Raw genomic sequence first — 17436 nt, 5'->3', positions numbered from 1 at the left:
TACCCTGGTTGATAATGATGAAGATGACGTCTGTGGGGTCAGAAGTGACTGAAATTTAAGTGAAGAAGTTCCATAAGACAATCTTCGTTATTTGCCTAATGATATTACCTATAAAATTGCAAGGTGCTTCCACTGTTAGCAACCACTTTACCTGAAGCAACTTTGATATTGTGAGCCTGAACTTGGCATACGAGAGGCTTGGCAGCGTCAGTGGCCAATATCCCTTTTATGCTTCGTTGTCGTTTCTACATTGTGCGCGTTCGTCATCATCTCATTTCATCTTCCTTCTCCGCGGTTGATCATCTCCGCTGCTGGAACGGTTGCTGTTCTTTTGTGGCCGGCGCTCGCAAATAAAGCGGACCTCAAGCGTTCACGCCGACTCTTTCAATATATTTGTTTGTCTTAGGATACATTTCTTTTGATGGAAGGGTAATATATGAGTCATCTCTTCATTCACGCTGTAGTATTTCGCCTTTCGAATTTTAGCGCTATGCTTAGCAACAAGTCCAAATTAAATGTGTCATTTTGGCCGTATCTAGAGTGCCGTCAGGTAGTATTACAAGCATTCCGTTATATCGACGTCCACCAGCGTTTTATGACAAAATTACCGCGTCTGGCACTACATCGCTCTAGATAACGTAGAGCTAGACAACCTAACCTAAACATAACATACCATGACCTAACGCACACAAAGAAATAATTTAAAACACCAAAACTAACCTAAGCCATAAAATGTATAGTTCAATTTAAAGATGAAAAGTCAACCGACAGAATAGCCGGTATCGAACCTCCGTCTCTTGAATTAAGCTAAGACAGATCCTCTACACTGCAACGACAGGCGCTTTAACCGGAGCTTGCCTGGCCTTATATATTCTAATGTCGTAGGACAGCACTCTAGCCATGTCTGCAGCGATCAGCTAGAGTGCCGCCCTAATGGCTGTTGGCCAATCACGCTATATTGCCATGTACTATGCCATGAGATACGTGTTATTTGCGTTTTTTTACGTGCGCGTGACCTTGTCTGGTTTTTATTCCTACCTACGAAAGGAATGCACGCATCCTCTTTCTGCAGCAGGCACGACCTGCTCCATGGCTGTAGTAACCTGCCCATCGTAACCGCCGCCTACATGAGCCAGCACGGCGAGAAATAGCTAAAATCGCGCCTGCGGGTGGAGGGGGAATACAATCCTTGACAAATAAGAAGAAGAAGAAGAAGATAGCATTTATTACATTAGGAAGACGCTAGGTCAAGTGGGGAAGTGGGAGTAGAGGGTGGGATATTCGAGCCTTGGGACATCTTGAAAATAAACCGTTCAAGTTGAAGCTGGTTGGCTCCTTAAGGCGGAAGAGGCCACGTGGGGTGAGGAGAGCAGGCTCACGGCTCTATAAACCATGCGCCATGTTGTAACGCAGTAAAAAAGTATCCGTCCCGTCCTCACTGAGGAAGACACCAAGCTTCCGCAAGCCCTTGGCTGTTAGGTCAACGGATAAGTGAATTGGACAGCAGTAGAGTAAGAGAAGGTTAGAGTGGTGGTGGGGAAAAGAGCACAGAAGAATCTGTGAAGACGTGCGAACAAACAAGTCAGACTAGCACAAAAAATTCCATGAAGGGTTTTTAGATGCGAAGCAGCTTATGGTCGAGCCTGTTCCCTCCGCAGTTGTGCGGTGTCCACACCCCCACTCCGCATGCCTGGCCAGGCACCGCTGATGATGATTGTGGCAGGATGCCCCTAGAGATTGGCCAAACAAAGAATCCATCCCGAGATGCCTTCGTGTTTAACCACCGTCGTCAGCTTCACGTAGGGGAACCCCGAGTAGTATGCGAGGCATTCCTCCTCTCCTCTCCGACGCTCCTCTCCTCTCCGGCATTCCTCCTCTCTTCTCCGAAGCTCCTCTCCTCTCCGGGATCGCGCAACGAATGCAACACCTGCGCCTCCGCGCGCGATAATGCGAAGCAACTTAGGGTTAGAGACGCGATGGCAGCCGCTGCATACTCAGCTGGGGCCGCCACTGTAGTTCCACGGTATAAATGACGCGCGCGCGCGCTCCGCTTCCCTCATTCTCCTCCCGCAACGCCGCAATAGAACTGAAAACTAATGGGAACTTGAGTCGACCCCATGGCTGCTTAGCATACTACTCAAGGTTCCCCTACGGGAAGATGGTGAAATTTTGAACACGAAAGTGTTTTATGCCTGGATGCACAAAAATTTGAGTTATACTGTATCCGTCACGGAAATGACGCCAATACAGCTTTCCCCAAGCGACCCGTCAGCAGGACGTCGCTCTCCAAGGACACCTAAAAGACGGCCGCAGACCCGAAAATCATTCTCACTTTGCAGCAGACTTCACTGCACATTTCACTTTCGTGTTTTACCGATTCCTATGACAGAGCAATCAACGAGTTTTTCTAAAATTTTTGGCGAGGTGATTGCACAGTGGCGCTACGACTAAGGGCGCTCTGCAACGCCACCCCGTTACAAAGGCGAAGCCGCTAAGCATCATCATAAACTTCCACTGATTTGGTTCGCCCGTTATGGGATTTCCAAGTGCCAGCAAAAGACTCAGCAGAGACACCAATCACTACGAGTCACACAATTTTTGATTGTAGGTTTTAACGCGCCGACGCAACGCAGGCGATGAGGCGCGCCGTAGTGGAGGGCTCTGGATTAATTTTGACCACCTGGGGATCTTTAACGTGCACCGAAATCTCGAACACACGGGCGTTTTTGCCTTTCGCCTCCATCAAAAAAGCGGCCACCGCGGCCGGGAATCCAACCCGCGAACTTGTGCTCAGCAGAATCACTACGAGTCATTAACAACCACTAGATATCACTTCAGTTCAGTTCAGTTTATTTCCCGGAAGCATCTGGACGACTTCCTGGCTAAAAGCTGCTCGAGCAGCTTGACAAAGGCGCAGGAAGCCGTTACAAGGCATGGAGGACGGACCACGTAACACAGATGTAATCATAAGTAACAAAAAAAAAACAAAAATAAAACACGATTTCAATTTAACAAATCAGTTCTACAAATTTCATCAAAGATAATCAAAATTAGATGAAGGAAACACAGATTAGGGAAACAGGCCACGAACAGAATGAATAGTTTACATTATCAATAGGAGATTCAAGCACACTGTAAATAAAAATTAAAAATAATACGCTAGAAATATGTAGGAAAAAACATGATTCAGAACACAGTGCATAATCGATTCCAAACACACAGTAAACATACAATAGGACAGAAATACAGAAGTAAAAACCAGTTAGGTTCAGTTACAATAGGCCAGGAATACAGAAGTAAAAACAAGCTAGGTTCAGTTACGATTGCAGGATGTATGTTCGAAGTTGTTTTCTACTGTACCCAGAAGTATGTTGGTGTCTATTTAGTGTCATGGGAACATTATGAGATAATGACTGAAACTTGTAATTTGTACGAAAATGTGGTATAGCCCATATATCGGTGCAGCGTGTTTTAACAGTCGATGAGTAATGTTGTAATGATGCAAGAGAGGACAGGTAATTAACGATTTGAGGTGAGGAGCAATTAAAGATCTGTAATAACCGAAACTCATACATTTTATCGGCGCGAAGTACATCATTCACTAGAAATGCCTCTTTTGTCGTGTCGGTGCGTTTAAGATTTGATATTTGTCGTATAATTCTTTTTTGTATAGTGACAATCCTATTCATATTTCTTTTATTTGTGGTAGCCCAAACCAGGTTGCAGTAATTTATGTGTGAGTAAAATAAAGCATAGTAAATTTGAAGCTTTGCTTGCTGCGGAAGAATACTACAGCAGCGCGACAGTACCCCATTCACTGCAGATAACTTTTTACTAAGAGAATCAATGTGAGTGTCCCAATTCAAGTTTGAAGAAAAATATACCCCTAGAATTTTGTGGTCACTGACAATTTCCACAGGCTGATGTTCATAACTAAGGTGGTAAGACGAGGAAACTTGTTTGTTTTTAGCACGGAATATGATGGCCTGGCCTTGGTTTTATTGGGATTAATTTTGAGTTTATTTATTTTGGACCACAATGATATCTTATTGAGAAGTTCATTGCACTTTAGAATTATCCTATCTAAATTAGAACCAGAGACTGTAAAAGTGGTATCGTCGGCGTAGATCATAAATTTAACTTCGGGATCAATCAGGACTATGTCATTAATATAGGTATCGAATAACAGTGGACCCAGTATGGTACCCTGAGGTACACCGTGAGTAACAGGTAAAAGAGACGATTTGTGGTTGTTAATAAAAACACATTGCTGTCGGCCGCGCAGGTAAGACTCTAGCAAGGCTAAAGGGCTCCCGCGAATCTTGGAGCAATACTCTCGGAAGGCTAATCTAGATATACAGGGCGTAATCAGGAAAGACGACGAATCCGTCTCTGAAATCCTTTCGAAAGTTGGCTCTGTAATAAACGAGCCAATCGCCGACAGTGACATTGAGGCTTGCCACCGTGTGCCTACGCGCAACGCTGATAGGTCTCATATCATTGTCCAGTTTAAGTCGCGCACAAAACGAGACGCTGTGCTCAACAAAGCAAAAAAAAACTCGACTCACGAACAATGACCTCGGCCTTGAGAACACGGCACCAGTTTACGTAAACGAACATCTCTGCCCCGCCCTGAAAAAACTACTCGCCATGGCCGTCAAAAGGAAACATGAATACCACTGGAAAAGCGTTTGGTCGCACAACGGAAAAATTTTCGCGAAGCAAACTGATGACTCGCCTATTGTGTCGATAACAAATGAAAATGATATCGGTAAGATCTCTGCTAAGCAGGCTGCCAGTAACAAATGAAGCGTGTGCAGAAGCGCCTGCAGACTGCGTAGAGCAGTGAAGAAGTTAACGCTTCTACATAAAACCGCAATGTACGCCATGACTTACCACGAGTTTTGTTTGCCACACACAGTTAAGCTTTATGATTCATCCTGTGAATCGGTCCTTCATATTAATATACATTCTATCAGCAACAAAGAGGATTCTTTTGCTCTCCTTCTCGACCAGTTCTCTTTCAATTTTAGCATAATCATGTTTTCGGAGACCTGGTATCAAAACGATTCCAAAATATTAAATTGGCCGGGTTATAATGCTTTTTACATAAATAGGAATAATAAACGGGGTGGTGGAGTTGCCGCCTATGTTACAGATCGGAAACACTGTGAAATTGTATCAGAATTTACTAGCGTCACCGATGATTATGAAGTGCTCACTGTGATGTGCAAAAAGCAAGCAATTTGCGTTATCTATCGCCCTCCGAATGGGAATGTACTGCAATTTTTCGATTTCTTCGAAGGGCTATTAGATTACATAAGCAAGAACAACTATTACCTTGTTTGTGGCGGAGATTTTAACTTAAATATCCTGGACCGATATTGGTCTATTCGAGAGTTCAACACTCTGCTTTCTTCCTATGGTTTTGCCAACCTAATTTCAACTGCAACCCGAGTCACACAATCTACCTCTTCTGCGCTTGACCTGCTTATTACCAATATTGAAACTACCGTCCATAGTGCTGGGACAGTAGCATCGGGTTTAAGCGATCATTGTCCAGTTTTTCTCATTTACCACTCCCAATGCGTGGAAAACGATGCTCGATCTGAGCCTTTGATTGTTCAGCGAGTCACCCAAGACAGGCTACTATCATTTAATCAAGACGTCATGAACCATGACTGGTCATTTGTGCTTAATATAAGCAATGTAAACGATGCGTACACGGAGTTTATGCAGGCTTTTGTGCGCATTTACATGTGACATTTTCCGTTCACTGTGGTGAAGCCATCGAAAAAGATGCGGAAGCCCTGGGTGACTCAAGAGCACATAAAAATGATAAAAAACAAAAATTTCCTCTATCACTCGTTTTTGCGGACACGCTCGGAAACAACGCTAAAGTAGTTTAAAAGATTTAGAAATAACCTGAACACAGAATAGCGACGTTCCAAAATAAACTATTATCAAAACATCTTTGGGCATATCACTCGACAACGCCCTGATGTTGCTTGGAAGACGATAAATGATGTTCTTGGTCGTAACACCAATAGATCCGGTGTGCAAAAGTTTACCCGTAGGCAACCGTGAACTTACAGGCGAAGAACTTGCAGACTACTTTAATACTCACTTTGTTAATGTAAAAGTGGCTGATAATAACCAACCCGATATCAGCACTCAGTTTAGCAATTCTATCGACAGTATTTTTATTCAAAGAACAGATGAAATTGAAATAAACAATACATTTATGCTATTGCGAAACAGTAAGGCACTGGATATTGACAACATTCAAATTGAACCAGTTAAGTATGTTTTGCCTTATCGTCGCCTCCCCACTTGCTCATATTTTTAACTTGGCGATTGAGCACGGAATTTTTCCCGATGCCATGAAAAAAGCAAGGGTATCAGTGATTTACAAAGGGGGAGACAAGAACAATCCATCGAACTATAGACCGATTTCTGTTTTACCTGTTTTTTCTAAAGGGTTAGAAAAAATTATATGTTCACGATTAACAAATTTCTTCGACGCAAAAAATGTGCTTACTGAGTCTCAATTTGGCTTCCGAGCGGGAAAATCCACAGAATTGGCTTTATTAACTTTAAAAGAAAACATCCTTGGAAACATTGAACAAAATTTATATACAGTAGGTCTTTTTTTAGATTTTAGTAAGGCCTTTGACTTAATAGACCATGACATTCTCACGATAAAGCTTAAACAATACGGGATTCGCGGGAGCCCTTGGGCCTTGTTGCTCGCACGGATTGGTGTCACCGCTTGGTTTTATGTTTGTAGTCACAGACCAATCAGATCTCTGGGATGTCAAAATTGATCCGGAGTCCTCCACTACGGCGTGGCTTAGAGCTTAAGTGGAGCTTTCCGCGTTATACCTTTACAATTATTTTAATACCTACGGTGGTGATTGGTAAGTACAAAATCAAACATGCCCTGACGTAGAATGATACCAGGGAAGCTTATTTTCCTGACTGTTCGATTTTTATGTTTTATTCTGATGCGAAAGCCTTATATCTTTATCTGCTTGCTTCACTACAAATATCCTCGAAAGACTGTAGTCGTCTAAAACTCCTGCTACGTTCCTTTCCACTCTACGCTCCCACCCCTCGCACTCTTGTCCTCTCTTCTCGCTCCGGTCGGGATTAATTGAATCGGGGTTTGTTGAGTGCAATTCAATTTTCTCGCCTTCGCAATGCCTAGGCGCGATTTCCGCATCCTTTTCTTTATCTTCTATTCGTTGTTCTGTCTCGAACAGCACGAACCGAAGTCCGTTCTTTTATCAGCGGGGCTCGCAATCTACGACGGTGCTTGTCACGTGTGTCACACTAGGCGAAAGTACATCACTGGGCCTACAGATGCTGCAAGAACACGGAAGTAGGACAAACGCGCATCCACGAAGTTTTAAAACCATGAAATGGCACTACACCGAAATACCACAAGCGCCGCAAGAACTACGCTCACGAGTGACAAGTGAAACAAAAATGACACGTACAGGTATGGACAAATCAAACGTGAACTTTAGAACACACCGTAACACAAATTACCACATAGACCACATACAGACTGTATTGAGGTACGGTTTCCAAACTTCCTAACTATTGTTACTTGCATGTAAAGTTTGATTTTCATCAAAAGAAACGGCGCTATTTCTGTGTTTTGATTCATATTTTCCATTTCAGTTGTCCATGTCTGTACATTCTCTTTGGTCTCAGCCCAGTTACGGCACGCCGCCTGGGCAATCATATCAAATGGTGTTCCCTTCATTGTGGGGTTAAAAACACTGACATTGGGGACGACGGATGCGGCAATTTTTTTGTCGAGGTGTTTGCTAGAGGTGTTTTGTCGAGGTGTTTGCCAATGCGGTCCCATATGCGGAATTCTTGAAGGCGAAATGTCGCACGACCCGTTGTGGCGACGCGAGCCTATCTTTATCTGGGTCCAGTTTATTCCGCCGGGTGCAGGTTTGTAAGCCCACACTACGCCGGTCAACAAATGGAAGTACTATTGTTTGCCGCTACCTTACAGGAGACCAACGAATACACGACCTCTCTGGTAAAACTTGTGTTCTATATAATATTCTAAGTGCGGCCCAGCGATAGTCAATGGTCATCAAGAGGTATGAAGCAGATGACACAGGAGTGAGCGATGGCGGAGAAGGCAGCGTGTGAGCACAAAGCACACGCAAAAGAAAGGGGGTGACCTCCAAAAATTTCATGTTCAGATTTCAGTAGAAGGGACGTCAGGGTCTCTTATAAGCTTTTTTCATGGAGGAAAGGCTTTTCTTCATTTGTCGGAACACACGCAGTGCAGACATGCGGACCTATTTCTCCGCCTGCCGCCACAGGTACGATGACGCTGGCATGGGGCAGCGACTGTGCGGGAAATGACGGCGGCAGAGAGAAGCACTTAAGCAGCAACTTCCCACAGCTGTCTGCACTGCGTGGAAGGAATGCTGGGCAATGTGTCTGCGAGCGTCGCCCGGCGTGCGGCGATGAAGACGCAGTCGAAACATGGTTTTTATCTTTTAATGGCGGAATACAAAACAGACTGAAACCCTTGATTTCAGTCGCTGTGGCACGCACGTGAACTCACGTGGGCGTGGTCATAAGCAAAACAATGCCGAGCAGCTTAAACAAAAAAGCCTAAGGTTAGTAGTTGTCAATAAAATAAAAGGTCGTGCTGACACCAGTGTCCGCACATCGCACACTCGCACTAAACCTAATGCCAAAAACAACACAAGTACGCATAAAGAATCCGCCCTCAGGCTTATGGCATAACTAAAGTGCTATTCGAGGCACGAACGGCGACCAAATTGAAGATGACTAGCTAGAAGACCAACGGTCTAGCAAAATTTTGGCGGGCTCGTACTGCCTGAGCCGCCTGAAAATGCTTCCAAGGAGGCTTCAACCCATAGGTCCTCTCGTGTCGTGAACAATTGCCCGCATCACGTTGGCGAAGCAGGGCCAGCTGGGATCCTACTTCCCGTAGAACTTCTTGTTCAGGAAGAATAGCAGCAGATTGTTGTTGACCCGCGCCCGCTCCGAGAGCTCGGTGACCGCGACGCCATCGTACTGGCGCTGCAGAAGGTCCTGGATGTCAATGGTGACCTCGTCGGCGCTGACGCCCAGGAACGTTGCGCGCACGCTGAACATGCCCGCGCGCTCCGCGGGGGCGATCTCGAAGCTGACGTTCTTCAGCTGACCCGTCTCGAGGCCTGACACTTCGAGTAGGATGCCCTTCTCGTGCAGCCTTGCACCCGTGTACTTGAGCGCGCTCCGGGACCTGGTCGTTGGGAAAGTCGTGGAAACGTCACCGAATGAGAAACAAATTAAAAATGAACATTAAGACGCGTGGGTTATGTCTGGACTATGAGGTGCGTTGTAGTTGGTAGAAACCTACGGATTGAATGAGACAACATGCGACTCTTCAATGCCCGTTGAAGTGGCGGACACAAGTTTTTCGCCAAAATATGAAAAACAGCACCAAGCGCCCTAGAAAACATCACTACCAAGACAGCAGTGCCCGCCACCTCTTTTTTGGCATGTCAATAAGGGGTCACTCTGGATCCGACTGCTGTGTTAAACCCCGCTGAGTGGCGAATGGACGAAACTCTCACTGAGAGAGACCGCGATAGAGGGAGAGGGAGAGCGAAAGGCATAACTGCAAAAATAGCGAACCACGAAGGTGAAAGACCCAACAACATCTTAGGGCTGCAGTGCTGCTCGCTGCCGCGCAAATGAAGTAAAAAAACAAATAAAAACCATCGCACCTCATTACCTTAAAGGAACACTGAACTTAATTTGCCAAACTCCTTTGTTTGCATTGCGTAGACTTATCATTTATCCAGTTGATAAAGCAGCATTTATTGGGAGCTGCAAACAGCAGTGACGCGCATATGAGATGAGAGGTTGATTGGACGATGTTCAAAATTAGAATTAAAACCAGCTTCTGTTTCGGTTCCGAGAAACACGCTTGGCATCCGACGTTGTCGTTTGCTGGGAATCCCGATATCTCCGTAATCAGCATACCATGCTTCTGCCGTGTTGTCGGCTGTAAAATGCGCACTAAATTCACCGTGAACTAGAAATTTGCAGAAGTCTTTTCTAATTGGCTTTTAACTTCGGTCACGTGGTTCCGGTTGACAAAGCGGTTGTGTGTGCTTTAGTCATTTTGGCGTTTCATGACGTTAACTGCCTTTAGTACTAAAGCGTGCCTCATTGAAAACGCACAATTCTTGGTTGGCAATAAAAAACCAGACTAAATTCACCGCACATGACAATGTAGACCTGTCTTTGCTATTCAGCAGCAATACGGCTTGTATGTCACGACCTGTCCGTGAGTGCCTGAGAAGGCGTGACGTAGCACAACCAGTTGCTGGGAACACTTGGGTCACACACTGGCAAGTTCAGCCTGGATAAGAGTGAAGAGATGCTACGTCACAGCTTGCAAATGGCGGCTGCTCTCGCCGTGAAATAGGGCAAAAAATTTCACCAACCTTTGGCGCCGTGAAATGTCAAGTGAATTTGCACAAGGCGCGGTTTCGCACTACGCGCAATTTAAAACTGTTTTCTAGCAAAAGAAAATACTTTCCCCTGTTTCGAAGTCAGCGATAACGGCGCACAAATAAAACGTCCCGTATTTTATGTTTGGCAGTAAAATAGCAATTATTTGTTTGGCGTAAGCGTAACAAAGAGGGCAGTACAAGCCTCTGAATTACAAATAACCCACCGCATGGCATTTCTCCACAGTGCTCCTGGTTATAGAGACTATGCTCCTGACAAGCTTTTGGGTCGCATGATCGAATTCAAAGAAAAATAAAGAAAACGGACTGTTTTATTCATTACAGCCATGATTGAGGTCGAGCTTGACGAATGAGTGAATCGGCGGCATCGGCAGGCTACGCCGTTATCAGCCGCATTTTATTTTTTTTTCGCTGCCCGTACCACGTCATATAACCGAACGTCACGGCCGTATTTTTCTGTGATCACGCCAGAAACTTGCATCAGCAGATGATAGCGTGGTAGCGGTAATGGCCGGGAAGGTGATAACCCAACAAAGCTTGTCGAGCAGAGAGCTCAAATATGTTACTAAAAGCGATTGAAAGAAAGCAAGAGATACGGTAAAAATATTGTATGTTCTTTAGCTCAACGCTCGCCTTTTGAATCAACGTTACTTGATGGCCTTATTAGTGGACTCCAATTTTAACCCGCAAAAATTATTTTCCTCGCCAGCTTCAGATTCCGTCTTAATGTTTATAATACATACCAAGTTTTTTTATGTCTTATGTGCAATATCTGATATATTGGTCGTGTTCTTTATCAGTGAAGCGTCATATTACACTGCATGTCGTCATAGCTATACATGCATCACGTCAGTGATAGCTTACGTTGTGCTTACGCAAAAAAACATGGGGAATTCACTAAATTTATGCAGTCGATCATAGGACCCCAGATAAGCCTGCCAGCACAGCTTGTAATCGCTGAGGCGAACGCAGTGAATGAACGCCCTCCGCGTCGCCGGAGACGCTCAAATACGATGCGCTTTGCCCCCACCAATGAAGCTTGCCTGGCTCGTGCCTGTAACGTAAGAGACGTGTTCGCAGCAGGCCAAGGTTCGGCTGATTCGGCACTGTGCCCGCAAGCAGTCGGTGCTTATGGCAACACCACGCCACCGAAAACTAGCCAGCGCGTCAGTGTCAGTCTGCACGCCTTCTACGAACTCGCTCGTGGAGCAATAAAAATTTCAGCCCAAAAATTGTGACTTCAGTATAGAAAATACTACCCGAAAACGAATACTTAAACTTAAAGAAACATGCGCTATCGAGGTTTCGAACATCCGCATTCCAAAACAATTCACGTAATCCTCCAGAGCACTCGGCCATAATCCGGCGCTATTGGTAACGGGAACAGAGAATATATTAAAGGAGAACTTTACTGTTTTCACTGATGCGTGTAACGAAAAAACACCTTGAAAAAAGTCAACTTTCTCTGACGGTGATGATGAATGATCACCGATGAATTTAAAAAAATTGGCTCCAATCCACGCTGTGAAGGTGGTTGTAAAGCAAAGCTTAAAAAAGGACACCCACAACAATTGCCCATGCGAGGTCACTTGAATTCACAAACGTGGCTATACAAAGAGCGAAACCAGCGATTCTGCAAGCCGTCACCTGGAATTCGCGGGGGCGACGTCCCGAACGCAGCGGCAGCGTCGGCCACGGCCGGGTTAGAGCGGTGGACGCCGCCGCTGTAGTCCGGCCGTGAGTCGGAAGAAAGAAAATGGAGAGGAGCGTCTTTGGAAGGGTGAGACAGCGGAACCTAAGCATCCTGATGTGCTAGCTTGAGACTACACCACCACGTGACACAAGCGCATACACCGAAACAATTCGGCATGTGAGCTTAGTGATTCCCATTTATACCGATTTAAACTCGTAATTTTAGTTTAGTAAGTTTGAGAATGGCGAGAAAGCGGAGGGAACTTTTATAATCGCTATTTATCAGAACCAGTTGCTCCTTTCGTTTTTTTTTTGTACTGGTTAAAACACAACCGAACTGATGTGCACCAATTTACACAACGGAGTCCCATTTGTGGCAAGCAGTGCGCAAAAGGTAGCGTTTCTTTACAGGTCAGATGTTTGTATATAGTCTCTACATTGTTTTACCGCCCTGCAAACCAATCCTTAACGTATCTCTGCCGTACGACCACTTAACTCCGTCGGGTGCGGGTTACGCAGGAGGGGCTGTCGAACAAACTAATCAAGCCGTGTGAAGGGAGGGCGCAATGGACTCGATGCTGCACCAAAATAGGCGAAAAACAACCGGCGCTAAAGCTGACGACAAAGCCGTCTCTCCAACGAGCCCGCCGGTGCGAGCAGGCAGCTGCGCCCGGGGAACGCTGAGTAATAGCGCCCTATCGCCGCGCCATCTACACTGTGCTCCGGCAGTAAAAACCGCCCTCCCCCTCGCCATCCGCGTTCGGAGTTTCTTGTCACGCACGCCACGAAAGAATCGTTGACTGGTAGATTTAGAAAGTTTTGCTTTAAAAAAATGGTTGCAGTGGCCTGAATCAAACCTGGGTCCCTTGCGTCATGAAGCCGGCGTCTATCTGACTGCTCCATGTCGACATGGTCAAAGCGGTTTGGAAAAGACGGCAAACAAAGAGTCCGTCATGACAAAGCTTCGCCTCCGACCATCGTCGTCGTTGGACGAAGGGGGTGCACGATTTTTTGGCATAGCCTGCTTATATTTTTATTCAGTTTTAGCTCTCCAAGCAGTTTAGACGACTATTTTTTTTAATAACGCTCGTTTAGTAAGCGACCCCTAAATTCCCACAAGTACCTCATCTCTAGCGAATGCATTGCTTAGGCAGAAAACAGATCACAAAAGTGTGGTCGTGCTGCTGACCGCTGTGCCAGTTCACCCAGCGGAAAAAAGTGCTTCCCGTACCTTGGGCTCACGCTGTGCGAAAAACGTTCCGCTTCATTTTAATTCCTTAGTACCTAAATTAAATTCGCTGACTAGTCTTCCGCAGCGTACAAGTCAGCGAAGCGTCAGAGGTGCGCTTGTGTGGAGCTAGTTGCACTTGAGCTTGATAAAGTCTACAAACTAAATAAAAGCACATTATCCCAGGCACAAATCGTGTGCCTTAGTCTCAACTGAGCAACAAATTGCGACGACCCGCCGGCGACCCGCCTACTAAACGCGGTGCCGACTTGCTGTGTCGGAGGAACGGTGAGCCGTGCAGTAGCGCAGCCAAGCCACGCCATCTCGATTGAGGGACATACGATACGTCATAGGAAATCGGCAAGGGGTATGGAGAGAGGAGGATAGCATTTTAGAATTATTTTACCACTGAATAAATTCACGTACACGCAGCTTGAGTGGTCGAAACATAACCTAGAGACTCCAGAGTATATCATTAGTGCAATTAATCCCGCAATGTTTACAAATCACTTCAGTGTCCCTTTAAATCTACGCCAGAAGAATAAATTTCCGGTCTTTCACGCTTGGTTACGAAAGGCAGCAGTGTTTTACCTTCACGGCACGCTTCAGGGGCCTCGGAGTGTTTCCATACGCTTGCCTCAGTGCCAATGAAAGTATGTGCATACAGGGCCCCTAAAATCTGTTTTAGGTCGACTTTACCGTCTTCTCACAACTTTGCACTGTCTGCACGCGCACAGGATCTTCTCTCGCGGGACCTGCTGATAACTTTTATCTTAGCCTCAGGCTTGGAGGGGGAAAATATTTTTCGTCCAGTGCGTAAGGCTGCGAATGGCGTCACGGCAAAGCGATCCAACGACGACTCACTTGAGCGGCCTGTGGCGGGCGACATCACCCACGAGTAGCTGCTGCGGTTGTCCCGCCGAAAGCGACTTCCGGCGCGACTTGCTTGTGGACGCCAGGTTGGCCAGGCAGGCCTGCACGTAGCGCCGGTAGTAGTCCACCGTCTCCTCGTAGTGGCGGGTCTTGGCGTCCAGCTTGCGCTTCGTCGCCGCCAGCTGGGCCAGCTCCCTCTGGCGGTTGACGCGGTGGTTGCGCTGCTGCAGGATGTCGCCCGCGATGCCGTTCATCACGTCCTGCGAGTGAACGCCGTTGCACGACCGAATGAGTGCTGTAAGGGACACTATCTCTCCCATCCACAATTTTGCGGATACGCCGTACGCCGAATGACTTCGCAGTATGCGTGCAAAACGCATGCTTCACCTCCCAACATGCGCGTCCGGAGGGTGGCAAGGGTGGTTAAAACTGCCCACCCCTCGTAATCACGCATTTCCCCCAGAGAAACGCAAGGTGTCTGCAGGGGCTATTTAAAGGAACACTGACGGAAGGTGCATTTTGGCGAGCTTTTGTGTTGTGTGATGATCACCAGATGGCGAGCGTCGTGAACTCACCTTCACCGAGCATCGCACGCTCCGGCACCGCTTCACAGTAGCTTTGCCTCGATTCGCCGTACCATAGAGATAATAAACTGCGCCGTACGGAGGCCCCGCATGTGCAGATGCGGAGCTGAGCCATGACGTCCCCACGGGGGATAAAAGCAGCTCCGTCGTTGAACGCGTTTGTTTCTTATTTTTATGCTAATGTAAGGCTGCTGTAGATGAATAAAAAACGATTAAGTACAAAGAAGGCCCGCTCCGCCGCCGCGGCGACAGAACAGGGGGGTCTATGGCGAAGACCGATGGAGCAACAGAAAAGAAGGGTTGTGACGACTTTAGTCCAATCTCGGATATCGCGCCTGTGAAGCGGTGGCGAAACGTGAGCGAGTTGAAGGTAAAATTGCTGCTCGGGGGGGTGGGGGGGGGGGAAGTAACGACACCACGCATAAAACTTGACCGAGTCCCTAATCTCCCCCGCATAAACTCAGCCGTACCGAGAATAAGCTTATTTGCTCCGTCTTTGCGTCACTAATGCGAAGCTGCCCCAATTTTTTTTTTTTTGCATATTGATGAAGTTTTGATGATGAATGTACTTCTTTATATGAAAATTATAGTCCCTCGTGTATCTTAAGTGGTTGCACCCCATTAAATTTGCCCGCCCCCTGGCGACCTACCTATGAATGTGTGCCAGTGATACGGAGTCACCACTCCAGAATTGGAATTTCTCTAGATTCCTTCTACCTTTTCTCGACCATGCAACGAAATGGGAATGGAACAGCCACATCGCTTGAAGGAATACAATGGTAAATAAATTAGGCGCCCCTTGCCCGGAATGGAATGGGAATGGACTGGGCTGGATTTTTAGACGAGCTGTATCGATCTCCAAATGATACCCACAGCCACACCAGCTCTTGAACCTGCAGAGTTTGCATGCACCTTACGTGCAATAACTTCGTATTTTCTATGCATGTGTTTTAGGTCTGCGGGGCAAAATGTAGGGTTAGTATAACTTAAGGCGTTGGCCAATTAGGATTTTGGTACATTCGTGTCCCGTTGGAGGTGGATGCGATGAAGCCATGAGGACGTGAGACTCTCCCGGCAAGCCATGTGCACTATCTGGTTACGTGTGAACGCGTCTTTTTGCGCCGCGGTCAAAACCAAACGAATGTATAAAAAACAAGCGCTACAGTTTACCGTACGCTGAGGGCTCATGTGATCCACTGTTTACAGCACTGCACGAGCCTAAGGGATACATGCAGAAAAATGAGCAATCTTGTGCCCGGGTAACAAGAGAGGTCTTGAGGGATGTCCTGGATTGAAAACGTCTCAGACAATCAACAAGCGAAAAAGGATAATGTGGAAGAAGTGGCGACCTTCGTACAGTGAACGCCAAACTACGCTGTTTCGTGAAGCCACCACACAGTTTCTCGCGCTGTCACAATAGCAATTCTGCTCTGTGCTCTGCAAAGCTAAGCATTACGAGTGCATGTAGACATTAGCAAGGTGGGGACTGCGTGCCTGTGAGATAACTAATGACGCTGGATATGCGAGGCTAAGAACGAAACAAGCAGACAGTAGCGTAATTTTCCTAGTGGTAGTTGCCGTGTTGGTGAGCACCTTGTTGGCAAATATTCTTGGTATCGGCTAAGGGGTAAGTCCCTAAAATCTAGAAAGGCGGTATGCGCTTCAGCCTCTCGCGGTGAAGGAACCGGAGGTATACTTGGCTACTACCTAAGAACGGCAACGGAAGTGGCCGCTGTGCCTCATCGCCACAGCCGGATGTTACTCCACGCGGCGCAAGTAGTGCGTCACTGGGAAATAATTTGAACATGGCACGAGCGATTTCCGTGATTTTGTGGACTTAATATGCTCGTAAACTACTGAAGTGATGACAAATAAACTACGTGAGAAAAGGAATGCGATATCACGCATTCATAGCAGCATCCTTTCAAAAGGCGCGCACCCGTTGACATCTCAGTCCGTCCCTTTGGCGTAGTGATACCGTACATGAGTTATTGCCGTTCTCAACTTGTACCCAAGTATAGCGTCCTACTCGCAACATTTCAAAATGGCCGCCTTGCGGCAAGGGTGCACGTGGGTAGGCCCAGAGATTGGGACATATGTGTAGGAGGGGCGGGAAAAATATGCACCACCTCGTTTACCCCCCCCCCCCCCCCGCTCCCACCCCTAGGAGTTCGTGCCCCGTCAAATTGAGAGGAATGGAGGGAACGTCTGATTCCTAGGAATGGCGTTTGGATGGAGTGAAAAGGGCTGCCCATTCCGCAACACCGATGTCTGCCCCCAACCACATTGAATAAAGTTTTGCGGATGCCCGCGCCTACAAGTGTATAGTGCTCAGCGAGGAATTTGAAGGTTTGATTCCTTTTTGCAGCTTGCATGTACAGGCAACCACACATGAAATTTACGTGTATAAGTTATCATACATACCATGTTTCAGCAACCAATCGCTAACTCAGCATAAGGCAGCATATTCCTCGGATCTATGGTACACGTTATCGAGGCAAAGCGTTACACCAATATTATGAGATGA

At 46.6% G+C, this 17436-nt stretch overlaps 1 protein-coding gene across 1 annotated transcript in view; it reads right to left on the bottom strand.

The window, feature by feature from the left end:
* Positions 1-8445: 8445 nt before the first annotated feature.
* Positions 8446-17436, bottom strand: part of LOC144168900 (ras GTPase-activating-like protein IQGAP1) — a 59649-nt gene continuing 50658 nt past the window's right edge. The window contains exons 14-15 of the mRNA XM_077697897.1: positions 14317-14585; positions 8446-9292 (exon numbers count right to left, since the gene is read on the bottom strand). Of these exons, the coding sequence (XP_077554023.1) occupies positions 8986-9292; positions 14317-14585 (576 nt within the window). The 3' untranslated portion in view covers positions 8446-8985. The remainder of the gene's footprint in view (positions 9293-14316; positions 14586-17436) is intronic.

The sequence above is a fragment of the Haemaphysalis longicornis genome, unplaced genomic scaffold (assembly GCF_048455015.1).
Source record: "Haemaphysalis longicornis isolate Haplotype H1 unplaced genomic scaffold, Haemaphysalis longicornis Haplotype H1 scaffold_2, whole genome shotgun sequence".
NCBI lineage: Eukaryota > Metazoa > Arthropoda > Arachnida > Ixodida > Ixodidae > Haemaphysalis > Haemaphysalis longicornis.
This window is presented reverse-complemented; position numbering and strand designations above follow the sequence as displayed.